This window comes from Phascolarctos cinereus, unplaced genomic scaffold, assembly GCF_003287225.1.
Source record: "Phascolarctos cinereus isolate Bilbo 61053 unplaced genomic scaffold, phaCin_HiC Scaffold_4;HRSCAF=312, whole genome shotgun sequence".
In the NCBI taxonomy this organism is placed as follows: domain Eukaryota; kingdom Metazoa; phylum Chordata; class Mammalia; order Diprotodontia; family Phascolarctidae; genus Phascolarctos; species Phascolarctos cinereus.
This window is the reverse complement of record NW_027555847.1, coordinates 58,631,562-58,645,268: the sequence shown is the minus strand read 5'-3', so window position 1 is coordinate 58,645,268 and position 13,707 is coordinate 58,631,562. Positions and strand designations below refer to the sequence as shown.

The following is a 13,707-nucleotide window of genomic DNA, read 5'->3' as shown; positions in this document are numbered from 1 at the left end:
TCGCTCTATACGCCTCCGGGGGGCATTCGTCATCACGTTCGCTCCCGCTGATAGGCGGGCTGCCGCGAGAGCGTACACGTCATCTCGCGAGAAGCGGGAAAAGGAACCGGATTTGAAACATGGCGGACGACGCGGATCAGGTATGTTGCCGGAGAGACTCCCAATCCTTTGGGCCATTTCAGCAGCGCCCCAAGGATTCTCTTTGGAGCAGCCCTCTGCTCCCTTTTCTTGGATCCCGTCCAATCGTTCCTCCCCCCAGCCCTACGCAGAAGTTTCCTACTAACAGGGAATCTCTGAAATTCTTGGGCTCGGAATGGAGAAGACCACGCCCTCCTCCGCTTTGTCACTGGCTGGCTGAACTGTCAGTTACCTGCAGGCTAGCCAGCCAGAGTTTTCATTGGCTTGTCTTCTGGTCGTTGGCTAGAACGCCTATTCCTGATTTACGGCTCAGCCAGCCAATGACGGAGGAGAAAGTGTGTCCTGTCCTCCCTGTCCCCACCTGAGCCAGGAGCTGAGCAGCCAGCAGCCTCTGGAGCCTTGGGTTTCGTGTCCCAGGAGCTCGTTCCCCTGGCTCACCGGAAAGCCTCCATGCTCCGCAGTCCCTTCGGAGTTCCTGCGTGCCTCCTTCAACCGGCATCTCTTTGGTGGACAGGCTTTCTTGCTCCTTGCCTCTTTTGTCTCTATTCCTCAGCAGATGCTGTTGGAGAGCTTCCTTCCATCCAGTTGAGGTGACAAGGGTCTTGGGTGGGGGTGTCATTAATAATTATACTCTGACCTCATAACGATAATAATAGCATTTTATAGGGCTTTAATGTTTGCAAAGTTTATTTTACAAGTATTACCTCATTTGATCCTCAACAACGCTGGGTGGTAGGTTCTGTTATTATCCTCATTTTACAGCTGAGGAAACTCAGGCAGGCACATATGAAGTGACTTGCCCAAGGTCACACAGTTAGTGAGTGTCTGAGGCCAAATTTGAACCTAGGTCTTCCTGTCTGGTTTCCTCTTTACCCACCTGGAAGTCCTAGATTTGACTCTCATTCACTTTCATTTTCAGCTTTTAGTTGCCACTTGTCTCTTCACTGTGTATCTGTAAATCTCAGCCCAGCCTGATAAAAAGGACACATACGTTTTCCCCATCCCTCCACCCTTTTTTGCAAACATCATGTCCTCTGTTGCTGAAAATGTGGTATTCTGCATAGCACCCTTAAAAGTTTCCTGTCTTTAAAGTGTATTGGCCTGGCACTCTTGCCTGCCGTGAGAGCCGTAAATAACCTTCAGGTGACAGTACCTTGGCAAGGGCTGACTTCTCATAAAAGGGAGTTAAAGAATTAATTTTTAATTGAGCAGCCTCTTGTAATCTATAGGTCAGGTGGAAACTATAACTGAAGATTCAAATTCTTTAGTTTGGGTTTTGCAGAGAACAGGTGGGTAACGTTCTAGCACTTCTGGTGGGTGTGTATCATTGCAGTTTTTCTTTTTAACAGCAACAGACCACCAACACTGTAGAGGAGCCGCTGGATCTCATCAGGCTCAGTCTAGATGAACGAATTTATGTGAAAATGAGAAATGATCGAGAACTACGAGGAAGATTGCATGTGAGTTCAGCGTATCAAATCTTGGACAGATGAGGAATGTTTCTGATAATGCATAAGTTTTCCTGGAGATAGGATTTGTGATTTCATTGGTAAAAGGAACTGAACACAGGGAGACTTCGTCGATCAGGGCAGATCTGTACCTTCTTTGTCAACAGCACTAAGATGTTAAGTTACTTGCTCAGGGTCACAGTAGGTATATGTGTCAGAGGGGCCACTTAAATCAGTTTCTGAGTCCAAAACCAGTTCTTTTATTTGGTACAATGCCCTGCCTCTCAGTAGGCTTTGTAGTTTCCTCTAGATGTTATATCATGTAGAGTCAGAAGAGACATCATCTAGTCCATTCACTTCATTTTACAGGTAAAGAAGCTGAGGCCCAGAGAGGTTAAATGATTTGGCTGAGGTTACACGGGTAATAAGTGATGGAGACAAAATTTGCACCCAGGTTCTCTGATTCCAAATCTTGTATCTTTTCCCCTTATGACATGCTAAAGTGATATGGGTGTTCTTAGGACCTAGATTTAAATCCTGGATCTGCTGAGTGACTTTGGATATGTTACTTAATCTCTTTGGGCCTCAGTTTACCCATCTGTAAAATCGAAGGTACCTTTTAGTTCTAAATCCTATGAAATCTGTGGGATATAAGAAGATTTTTAACAGCATATTAAAGCTGGGAAGGGATTTCAATTCAATACCGTTAGACACCTAGTAAAGATTTTAGGCCAGAGGTGTCAAACTGGCAGCCCCAGAATTCCAAGTGTAGAGGGAAACGATTAACAAAATAAGTAAAAGTACAGTGCAACATAGATTGTGTTAATGTGACCCACAGGGATTCTTTTCTATTTGACTTTGGCGCAACTGGTTTAAGGAATTGTGCTGAGGATTCAATCCTGAATCATGCCTGCCCCAGGGGGCTTCAGTTCTACCAGCAGGATTAAACATGTACATGCATAAAGGGTGAAGGGAGGCGGCGAGATCAGACTCTGTTTTGGATGGTGTGTGTGTGTGTGTGTGTGTGTGTGTGTGTGTGTGTTACCTGTCCTCTGACCGGTGAGTTAGTCACTTGTGTCTTTGCATCCTCAGTGCGTGGCACATAATAGACGTTTAAAAGATGCTTGGTTAAGTAAAAGTTAATTAAAATATCCTAGAATATTTAGGGAAGGAGAGAACCATCACATATGAAGGTGTCAGGAAGGAAGCAATCCCTACTCAGGACGAAGATTAGAGGCTTTGTCTGCAGATAGAGGGCCTGGCCTGAGTTTTAATCCTGATTGTGCCTCTTACTAGTTGTGTGACTTGAGGTAAGACATTGAACTTCTCTGGGCCCCATTTTTTTTCCAATCTATGAAATAAGGACATTGTACAAGATGACCCTGAGATCCTTTATGATTTTAAAATTTGTAAATTTACTGAATAAGGAATCTAAAAGGTCAGTCAATAAACATTTATTAAGCACTTACTATGTGCCAGCTATCGTGCTAAGCTCTGGGGATAAAAAAGATGCAAAAAACCCCATCCCTGACCTCAAATAACTCACAATAATAATCCAAATAGGGGAGAAAACAAGCAAACAAATATGTACAAGCAAGCTATAAACAAGATAAATAGGAAGTAAATAAGAGAGGGAAGGTATGAGAATTAAGAGGGGTTGGGAAAGGCTTACTGTAGAAGACAGGATTTTAGTTGGAACTTAAAGGAAGCTAGAGAGGTCGGTAGGTGGAACAGAGGAGGGAGAGTGTTCCAAGCTCTAGAGAATGCCCAGAGATGGAGAGTCTTATTTGTGGAACAGCCAGGAGGGCAGTGTCACTGGATCAAGGAGTATGTGGTGGGGAGTAAGTTGTAAGAAGACTAGAAAGGTTGGAGTAGCAGTCAGATAGGTAGGAGGAGAACCAGGAGAGAGGATGTCCTGAAAATGTAGGCGGAAGAGAGTGTCAAGGAGGAGAGAGTGATCAGTAGTGTCAAAGGCTGCAGACAGGTCAAGGACAATGAGGACTGAGAAAAAACCATTAGTTTGGCAACTAAGAATGGGGCTACAAGCCTGCAGAAATGCGTGGAAGCAGAATATAATAATTTTTTGTTGCTGTGGCACTATAAGCAGCATTATATAGCACTTTACAAAGCACTTTGTATATGTTAACTCTTTTTTTATCTTTACTATTCTGCTTTTTTCCAATTTTTAAACATTTTTATTTAAAGTTTTGAGTCCCAAATTCTATGCTTCCTTCCCCTCTCCCTGAGATAAGCAGTCATATATAGGTTATACATGGCAATTATGTAAAACATTTCCATGCTAGTCATTTTGTACAAGAAGACTCAAAAGAAAAAAAGTGAAAGTGAAAAATAGCCTGTTTCAAGTCTATTCAGTCAATACCAGTTTTTTCTCTGGAGGCGGATAATATGCTTCATCATTTGTCCTTTGGATCATTGTATTGCTGAGAATAGCTAAGTCACTCCCAGTTCTTCATTGAACAGTATTGCTGTTACTGTGTGCAGTCTTCTCCTTATTCTGTTCACTTCAGTATGCATCAGTTCATGTAAATCTTTCCAGGTTTTTCTGAAATTGCCTGCTCACCATTTCTTGTAGAACAATTATATTCCATTATGTTTATATACCACAGCTTGTTTAGCAATTCCCCAATTGATAGGAATCTCTTTGATTTCCAAGTCTACACAAAAAAGAGCTGTTATAAATATTTTTGTACAAATAGGTCCTTTTCTCTTTTTTGGATGTCTTTGGGATACAGACCTAGCAGTGGTATTACAGGATCAAAGACAATGCACAATTTTATTGCCTTTTGGGCATAGTTCCAAATTGTTCTCCAAAATGGTTGGATCAGTTCACCACTCCAGAAAAAGCGCATTAGGTCCCAGTTTTCCCACATCCCCTCCAATATCCAACATTTTCCTTTTTTGTCATATTCAATCTTATAGGTGTGAGGTGGTACCTCAGAGTTGTTTTAATTTGCATTTCTCTGATCAGTAGTGATTTGGAGCATTTTTTCATTTCAAATCAAAGATAGCTTTGATTTCTTTGTCTGAAAACTGCCTGTTCATATCCTTTGACCACTTGTCAATTGGGGAATGACTTGTATTTTTATAAATTTGACTCAGTTCTATATATATTTGAGAAATGAGGCTTTTATCAGAGATACTTGTTGCAAAAATTTTCCCCCAATTTTCTGCTTTCCTTATAATTATGGTTGCATTGGTTTTGTTTGTACAAAAACATTTTAATTTTGTGTAATCAAAATGATCTTTTATATTTTGTAATGCTCTTTATATCTTCTTTGGTCCTAAATTCTTCCCTTATCCATACATCTGAAAAATAAACTATTCCATATTCTCTTAACTTGCTTATGGTATCCCCCTTTATGTGTAAATTGTGTACCCATTTTGACCTTTTCTTGGTCTACAGTGTGAGATGTTGGTCTGTACCTAGTTTCTTCTATACTGTTTTCCAGTTTTCCCAGCAGTTTCTGTCAGATAATGAGTTTCTGTTCCAGAAGCTTGGGTTTTGGGGTTTATCACATACTAGATTATTGTGGTCATTTACTATAATGTAATTTGTACCTAATCTGTTCCACTGATCCACCACTCTATTTCTATGCCAGTACCAGATTGTTTTGATAATTACCACTTTATAATACAGTTTGAGATCTGGTAGAGCTAGACCATCTTCTTTCACATTTTCTTTTCATTGATTCCCTTGATATCCTTGAGCTTTTGTTCTTCCAGGTGAATTTTGTTATTATTTTTTCTAGCTCTTAGACATAATTTTTTGATAGTTCGATTGGTATGGCACTGAATAAATAGATTAATTTAGGTAGAATTGTCCTTTTTATTATATTGGCTTGGCCTACCCATGAACAAGTACTATTTTTCCAGTTGTTTAGAACTGACTTTATTTGTGAGAAAAGTGTTTTGTAATTGTGTTCATAGAGTCCTGGGTTTGTTTTGGCAAGTAGACTCCCAAATATTTTATATCATCTACAGTTATTTTAAATGGAATTTCTCTTTTGATCTCTTGCTGTTGGACTTTGTTGGAAACATATAGAAATGCTGATGATTTATGTAGGTTTATTTTGTATCCTTCAGTTTTGCTAAAGTTGTTAATAATTTCAAGTAGTTTTTTAGTTGATTCTCTAGGATATTCTAAGTATACTATCATATCATCTGCAAAGTGATAACTTTGTTTCCTCATTGCCTATTCTATTTCCTTTAATTTCTTCTTCTTCCCTTCTTATAGCTAACATTCTAGTTTATTCTAGAAACATTCTAATTTATACAGTATTGGAATTAATTGTTTTTTAAATGTTTGGTAGAATTCACTTATGAATCTATATAGTCCTGAGAATTTTTTCTTAGGAGGTTCATTGATGGCTTATTCAATTTCTTTTTCTAAGATTAGGTTATTGAAATGTTTTATTTCTTCTTCCGTTAATCTGGGTAATTTATATTTTTCTAGATATTCCTCCATCTCATTTAGATTGTCAAATTTATTGGCACATAATTGAGCAAAATAGCTCCTAACAGTTGTCTTAATTTCTCCTTCATTGGTGTTGAATTCACTTGTTTCATTTAATACTAGTAATAGTTTTCTTCTTTCCTTTTTTTTAGTCAAATTAACCAATGGTTTATCTATTTATTGATTTTTTTCATAAAACCAGCTTCTAGTTTTATTTATTAGTTCAATGATTTTCTTCCTTTCAATTTTATTTATCTCTCCCTTGATTTTTAGGATTTCCAATTTGGTGTTTAATTGGAGATTTTTAATTTGTTCTTTTTGTAGTTTTTTTTTTTAGTTGCATGGCCAATTCATTGATCTGCTTTTTCTCTATTTTATTGATGTAAGCAATTAGAGTTATAAATTTTCCCCTAAATACTGCTGGCTGCATCCCATAAATTTTGGTATGCTGTCTCATAGTTGTCATCTTCTTTAATGAAATTATTGTTTTTATGACTTGTTCTTTGAGCTGTTTTTTTTTTTAGGATTAGATCGTTTGATTGTTAATTAATTTTTAATCTCTCTTTCCATTGTCCATTATTGAATGTAGTTTTTATTGCATTATGATCTGAAAATGATGCATTTACTATTTCTGGTTTTCCACATTGGTTGTGAGGTTTTTATATTCTACTACATGGTCAATTTTTGTGTAGGTGTCGTGTACTGTGGAGAAAAAGGTATATTCCTTTCTGTTCCCATTCATCTTTCTCCGGAGATCTATCATATCTAACCTTTCCAGAATTTCTTTAACTTCTTTCTTGTTTTTTTTTTTTTTATTAGATTTATCTAGTTCGGAGAGGGGAAAGTTGAGGTCCCCTACCAGTATAGTTTTTATTATCTGTAATAACTGTAGCTTATTTAACTTCTTCAAAAATTTAGATGCTATACCATTTGATACATACATATTTAGGATTGATATGACTTCACTGTCTATGGTACCTTTCAGCAAGATATAGTTTTCTCCTTTATCTCTTTTAATTAGATCTATTTTTGTTTTTGCTTTGAGATCATGATTGCTACCCTTGCTTTCTTTGCTTCAGCTGAAGCATAATAGATTCTGCTCCAGCCCCTTACCTTTACCCTGTGTGTATTTCTCTGCTTCAAATGTGTTTCTTGTAAACAGCATATTGTAGGATTCTGGTTTTTAATCCATTCTGCTGTCTGCTTCTGTTTTATGAGTTCATCCCATTCCCATTTATAGTTACAACTAACTGTGTATTTCTCAGTGCTGTATTTTGCTTGTTTACCCTCCTCCCCCCTCACCCCACTCTTTCCCTCCTCCTAAATGTTTTACTTCTGATCACCACCTTCCCCAATATACCCTCCCTTTTATCAGTTGCCCTTCCCCCTTTTATTATCCCCATTCCATTTTACTTCCTTATAGGGTAAGATGGGTTTCTATGTGCAACTAAGTGTGTATGTTATTCCTAAGTTGAACCAATTTTGATGAGAATGAGGCTTAAGCTTTGCCTGCCATCCTCTTCCCCAACTTCCCCTCCATTATAATAACTCTTTTATGCTTTTTTTATGTGGAATCATTTACCCCATTTCAGTCTCCCCCCTCTTCCTTCCAGTGCAATTTTCTTTTTCACCCCTTTATTTTGTTTTCGGGGTATCATCCCATCAAAGTCACCTTTATCCACATCCTGTGTCCACGTATACTCCTTCTCATTGCTCTTATACTAATGAAGTTGTTAAGAGTACCAAATATTATATTGCCATGTAGAAATTTAAACAGTCTAACCTTATTGAATTTCTTATGTTATCTCTTTCTTGTTTCTTTTTTACCTTTTTATATTTCCCTTGAGTCTGTATTTGGAGTTCACATTTTTTATTCAGCTCTGGTCTTTTAATTAGAAATATTTAAATGTTCTCTATTTTGTTAAATATTCACTTTTTTCCCTGAAACATTATACTCATTTTTGCTGGTGATTCTTGGTTATAATCTAACTCCTTTGTCTTCTGTTATATCGTATTCCAAGTCCTGTGGTTCTTTAATGGGGAAGCTGCCAAATCCTGTGTAATTCTGACTATAGCTTTACAGTATTTGAATTGTTTCTTTTTAGCTTCTTGCAGTACTTTCTCCTTGATCTTTGAGCTCTGGAATCTGGCTATGATGTTCCTGGAAGTTTTCATTTTGGGATCTCTTTCAGGCAGTGATCAATAGATTCTTTCAATTTCTATTTTGCCCTTTGGTTCTTATATATCAGGGCAGTTTTCTTTGATAATTTCCTGAAAGATATTATCCAGGCTTTTTTATTTTCAATCACAGCTTTCAAGTAGTCCAATAATTCTTATATTATCTCTCCTGGATCTGTTTTCTGGGTCAGTTGTTTTTCCAGTGAGAAATTTCACATTCTGCTTTTTAACTTTTTTGATTTTGTTTTATTGTTTCTTGATGTCTCATAGAGTCATTAGTTTCCACTTGTTCAATTACAAGTTTTAAGGAATTTTCTTCAGTGAGCTTTTGTACTTTTCCATTTGGCCAATTCTAATTTTTAGGGAGTTATTTTCCTCAGTAAATTTTTGTATATTGTTTCCCATGCTATTGACTCTTTTTTCATGATTTTCTTACATTACTCTCATTTCTTTTCCCAGTTTTACTTCTGCTTCTCTAATTTGCTTTTCAAAATTCTTTTTAAGCCTGTCCAGAAATTCTTTTTGGGGCTGTATCCTTCTGACTTTCTGTCTGTTCTCTTCTGTTCATTTGAAAAAGGTGTTTCAGTGACCTTCATTTCTTTTTTTTGAGAAGGACCCCCCCTCACTACCCTGTTCTTCATCCCACCTCCTGCTTTTGCCTCTAAATGAAAAAACAGTAAAGCTCATTTAACATATATGTGTGTGTGTGTGTGTGTGTGTATGTCTGTATCTATATGTAGTCAAGCAAAACAAATTCTCACATTGACCATATTAGAAAATGTATGTCTCAGTCCTCACTTTGAGTCCATCACCCCTTTCTGTGTCAGGAGGTGAGTAGTTGGTCCTCAGTTGGTCCATGAGCGTTGGTCCTCCGGAATCATGGTTGCTATATTGAGTAGCATTCCTGAGTCTTTCAGAATTGGTTTTCCTTTCCAAGATTGTTGTTATTATATAAATTTCTCCTCTCGTTCTACTTACTCTGCTCATATTTTTGTACATATGGGTCCTTTTCCTCTTTTTTTGATCTCTTTGTGGTATACTGCCTGTTTTTGAAAAATACGTGCATATTTTAAACATTATTGTTGCTCACCCCCCCCCCCCAGACTGACCCGACAACAGATAAGTACAGTTGAGCAGAACAAACAGCCTGGGGAAGGCCCTTCTTTTTGTTCTCCTAGCGGCTTTCTCGATTACTTGTGTGTTATAGGCAGTGTGCCTCCTTGAAATGACGTGTAAAGTCTCTGTCCTGCATACTGACGTTGTGCACATTCTAAGGAAATTTTTAAATTGTGTCCATTAAGGGAATTTTCTTGCCAAAAAAAGTAAGTCATGATTATATTAATGATCTCTTTGCCTCAAAACACACTGAAAAAAAATCATTAGTAATACCCTGTTTTTCATTTTAACAGTAAGGAGTATCCATTTTGTATATTAACTGAATTTCAAGTATTTACATATTTGTAATCTGTGTTCATTTATACGTGTTCCATAATCTAATAATTCCTCTGCATTTATTTCCCTAGGCTTATGATCAGCATTTAAACATGATTTTGGGAGATGTAGAAGAGACTGTGACAACTATAGAAATTGATGAAGAAACTTATGAGGAGATCTATAAAGTAAGTCATCTTGCCTGTTTCCCCTAATGGAATGATTTAGCATGGGTAACTCTTCAGTTCAGCACATTGCTTCCGTGCCTGCTGGTGCAGCCCCTGATAGTTCAGACAGTTGCTTCTTTCTTAACATGCTGTTCTTTGGGCTTCTGTAACACTGTAGGACATGGGCTCAGTTTTCTTCAACCTTTCCTCTTCCCATTTCTTGGTTCTGTTTCCCTGATGTTAGATCTCATCCTTCTGCTCTTTACCCATTTTCTGTTTGGAGGTCTGTTCTCATCTTCTTGTCCTACATCTTGATTTGGGAGCTTTCTTCAGCTCTCCACGGTCTCCTGAGCACCTTTACATCATCTGATCAAAGATGGAGAACCAGGATGCCCCCTAGAGGCCAGCTGGTCCAACCTCCTCTACTAGAGGGGAGTACACTGAGAAGCTTGGACAAGAGAAATGCCTTGCCCAAGGTCACACAGGCTGAAAGTGGCAGAGGCAGCGTCTGAACTCATTTCCTCTGTGTCCAGAGGCAGCTTTTTCTATCCCAGATCTCCCATCTGCCTGCCAGACATTTCCCCTTTGGTGTCTTGCCATTTCTTCAAATTTCGTGCTTACTTATTTAATTTTATTGCTATGTTTTGGTCTTATATCATCCTCATTTCCAAATAAATCCCTCTCCTCCTCCCTGGAGTTATCCCTTATAACAAAGAATAAAAAAGAAGGAAACTAGGGAGAAAATAATAGTTCCCCAAAGCTAATCAGCCCATCAGCTGAGCCTGACAAGTTATGACAGCTCCTGGCTCTGCAAAGAAGGTAAAGGGGAGCATGTTTTCCTCTCCTTTGGGCCAATCTTGACCATTATAATTACACAGCATTCAGTTTTTTTAAAAAAAATTTTTCATTTGCATTGTTGTAGTTGTTTTGTTTGTTTTCCTGGTCCTTCTTACTATATCATTTCATATAGTCTTCCCACTGTTTCTTGCAGCTTAGTAATATTCCATTCTGTCCATGTACCACAACTTGTTTAGCCATTCCTCAAATTGGTGGGCATCTATTTGTTTTTAGTTCTTTGTTACTACAAAAAAATATTGCTATCAATATCGTGGTGTTTGTGGGACCTTTTTATCACTAAAATAGTGGCATCTCTGGGTAAACCAACATTTCAGAAAATGAAACTCCTCATCTTCCCCTTCTCCTCCACAAAAAATCCCAATTGATTTTCCTGTTTCCCTTAGTGTTATATCCATTTCCTGGTCATCCAGTCTTAAAACCTCAGAATAGCTTTGATAGTTGATGTGGAGTAATGAAAATTGACTTAGTGATTTTTTTTTTGGCTAAGTACATATTGATAACCAGTTTTTAAAATTATTTCTCTGTGGTATTTGTGGCTAATCCAAATGTGTTTTTGATTTATTTTTTTTTATATTCACAGAATTTCCCTTTGTTTTAAAAAAGATCTATAAGTATTTGTTTAAAATATGTTTTATGAAGTTTTTTTTTCTTTTTTTTCTCCTCTCAGTCAACCAAGAGGAACATTCCAATGCTGTTTGTTCGAGGTGATGGGGTTGTATTAGTCGCCCCTCCGTTGAGAGTTGGCTGAAAGCAAGACTCTATCTTGTATGGAACATTGGAGACTCTGGACAGTACCCTCTACGAGAGAAGCTGGTGTTCAGAAGAACAGCCTGTGCTACTTTTTGATATTTAGAAATAATCAAGGAATCCTTCACCCTTAAAATGTGTTTATTTCCAGACAATTCCTAATCTAACTGGTATAACACTTATTCCAGTTGATGTAAGGTCATAAGGCAGGACTCTTTTTCAGTGATTTAATTTGTCTGTTCATCTTGTAGGCAATTCTATTTTTTTAATTAAATTTACTTTTTGGGTTTTTTTGACCAGGTGACTGTTTATCTTGTGGTTCCTGAAAAGTAATATGTCTAAGACAGTTTTTTAAATATAGGTCAAATATCTAAGCATCCCAAGGCACAAACATCTGAATCAGAGGAATAACGGAGCCTTCTGCTACACATTCCTTCCTCAGTCTCGTTCTCAGGCGCTTAAGCTTTAGTGGCCGCCCAAGAACGTGTGCACACACACTCATGGCTTTTGTGAGCAGCCCGCCACTGCTACCCTTGCACTTGAGAGTGCTTGAGTGGTTAACAGCAGAGCCATTCAGCCCTAAAGCTAAGGTGAAAGTCACGTGCTGTGTGGACTCTAAATCGCATCAAGTATCGTCCAGAAACAGAACATCCTGCCTCGCTTTAGTGAGCTGCGTCATCTGGGACTGGATGATGTTTAATTCGTGGCCAGTTTATTTGCAGATCTTCTGAGTGTGTGCTCGTTCTTCTGTTATCGGTATGATATAGAGCCACATGTTATTTTTGGTGATATGCTATAAAAAGGACTTTCTGTCAACATTCAGTAATAACGTGGAATGGTCCCTCTTTTCATCATTGCTTTTCATAATCCTGGCAGCGAGTGGTGTGAGTTTCCTCTTTCTGCCCGCTGTGTGGCGTAGTTCCCTTGTGCAGGGCTACCCCAGGGGAGGCAGTAGCTCGAGGAGGGATGGGACTACCCCCTCCTGCTGAACGTTTCTCATTTTTGAACAGGTGGGTTTGCTGTCCTGGGGTGGGATGGTTGAGGCCACTACTTCTGTTGTTTGACAGTCTCTATCCCCAGCAGGGTGAGCCCCTTCCCTGAAACTGCTCTGTTGAATGACTCCTAGAATAGCTTTGAGCCCCCAGCATAAGTATAATAGTAGCATTTCTGCAGTGGAGCACGAAACTCGGCAAAAGAGGCTGCCATTTCTCTTGCCCTGCCAGCACCTACAGTCTTATGATTCATTAGTTCCCTTTCGGGAACTTGGGATTACACATTTTTTAGGGCTAGGAAGGACTCTATTTTACAACGGAGAAAATGAGGCCCAGACGTATGAAGCAACCTTCCTGTATTCACTCTGTGTTAAGTCATATGGAATTAGAATCTGGATCTCTGGACTCCTAGCGCAGGACTTACCATTCTACAGTCCTGCCTCTCCTTTGTGAAGGCTTAAGCGTGTCCTGGAGCATCCATGTGGACTACAGGCTGCCCTCAGTCAGGTGAGGTAGGAGATGTGGGGGTACCCAGGCCTGGTGCTGGGTTATACGTGTCTGGGTGAGGCTTAGGGAAGGTCATGGAGTCACAGAGCTAGAGGGGGCCTACAACACTATTATTCTTGCCTCCTCATTTTACTGAGGAGTAAAAAGTCCCAGAGACATGAGATTAATGATCAGGTAGTCAGTGAGTGAGTTCAGTAAGCATTTATTAAGGGCCTTCTGTGTGGTAGGCACTGGAATACAAAGACAACTGAAATGGCCCTGCCCTCAAGGAGCTTACATTCTCCTGGGAGCTGGGAGGGGGAAACCGTGGGCCAAGGTAAGAAAGTGCCAAGTGCTTTGGAGATGCAAAAGTAGAATGATCAGCTAAGGCCTCTTGAAGGAAGAAGCACTTGGTAGAAGAGAGTGCATCCTAAGGATGGAGGACAGCCCTGCCAGGGTGAGCTTAGAGGCAACAGGAGGCAAATGGGCTTGTTCGGCTAGAATCGGGCCTCGTGATAGGAGCTCACTCTTGAAAGGCCCTTCAATGCTAACAAGGGTTTGTATTTTGTCCTCGGATCAATAGTGGGCTAAAAAGGGTTCTTGAGTATGTGTTGGGATGACGGGAACTAGTTGAGAGGTTCTTGGAAGGGTCGAGGCAAGAGGTGCTGAGCCCTGAGCCTGGGGCATGGCTGGGAGTGGGGAGGAGGGTGCAGGTGCAGAGTGGAGGGTGACAAGGCAGGCACCTGGGCCACCAGGAGGATGTAACCTGTTCCCTTTGGGGCATGTTG

General features: G+C 39.3%; 1 protein-coding gene across 1 annotated transcript; it reads left to right on the top strand.

Moving 5' to 3' along the window:
- Nucleotides 1-59: 59 nt before the first annotated feature.
- On the top strand, nucleotides 60-11,742 carry LSM3 (LSM3 homolog, U6 small nuclear RNA and mRNA degradation associated). Its single transcript, XM_020981137.2, has 4 exons — nucleotides 60-140; nucleotides 1,488-1,598; nucleotides 9,762-9,857; nucleotides 11,362-11,742. The coding sequence occupies exons 1-4, from the start codon at nucleotides 120-122 to the stop codon at nucleotides 11,440-11,442; spliced, it is 309 nt and encodes a 102-aa protein (XP_020836796.1). The 5' UTR covers nucleotides 60-119; the 3' UTR covers nucleotides 11,443-11,742.
- Nucleotides 11,743-13,707: the final 1,965 nt, after the last annotated feature.

What these genes read in the sequence shown, in the direction of transcription:
- LSM3 (XM_020981137.2), top strand. Translation starts at nt 120, where the DNA reads ATGGCGGACGACGCGGATCAG. An exon ending in AACTACGAGGAAGATTGCAT is followed by an intron (nt 1,599 to 9,761) that starts GTGAGTTCAGCG and finishes TTATTTCCCTAG; the next exon opens with GCTTATGATCAGCATTTAAA. An exon ending in CTTATGAGGAGATCTATAAA is followed by an intron (nt 9,858 to 11,361) that starts GTAAGTCATCTT and finishes TTCTCCTCTCAG; the next exon opens with TCAACCAAGAGGAACATTCC.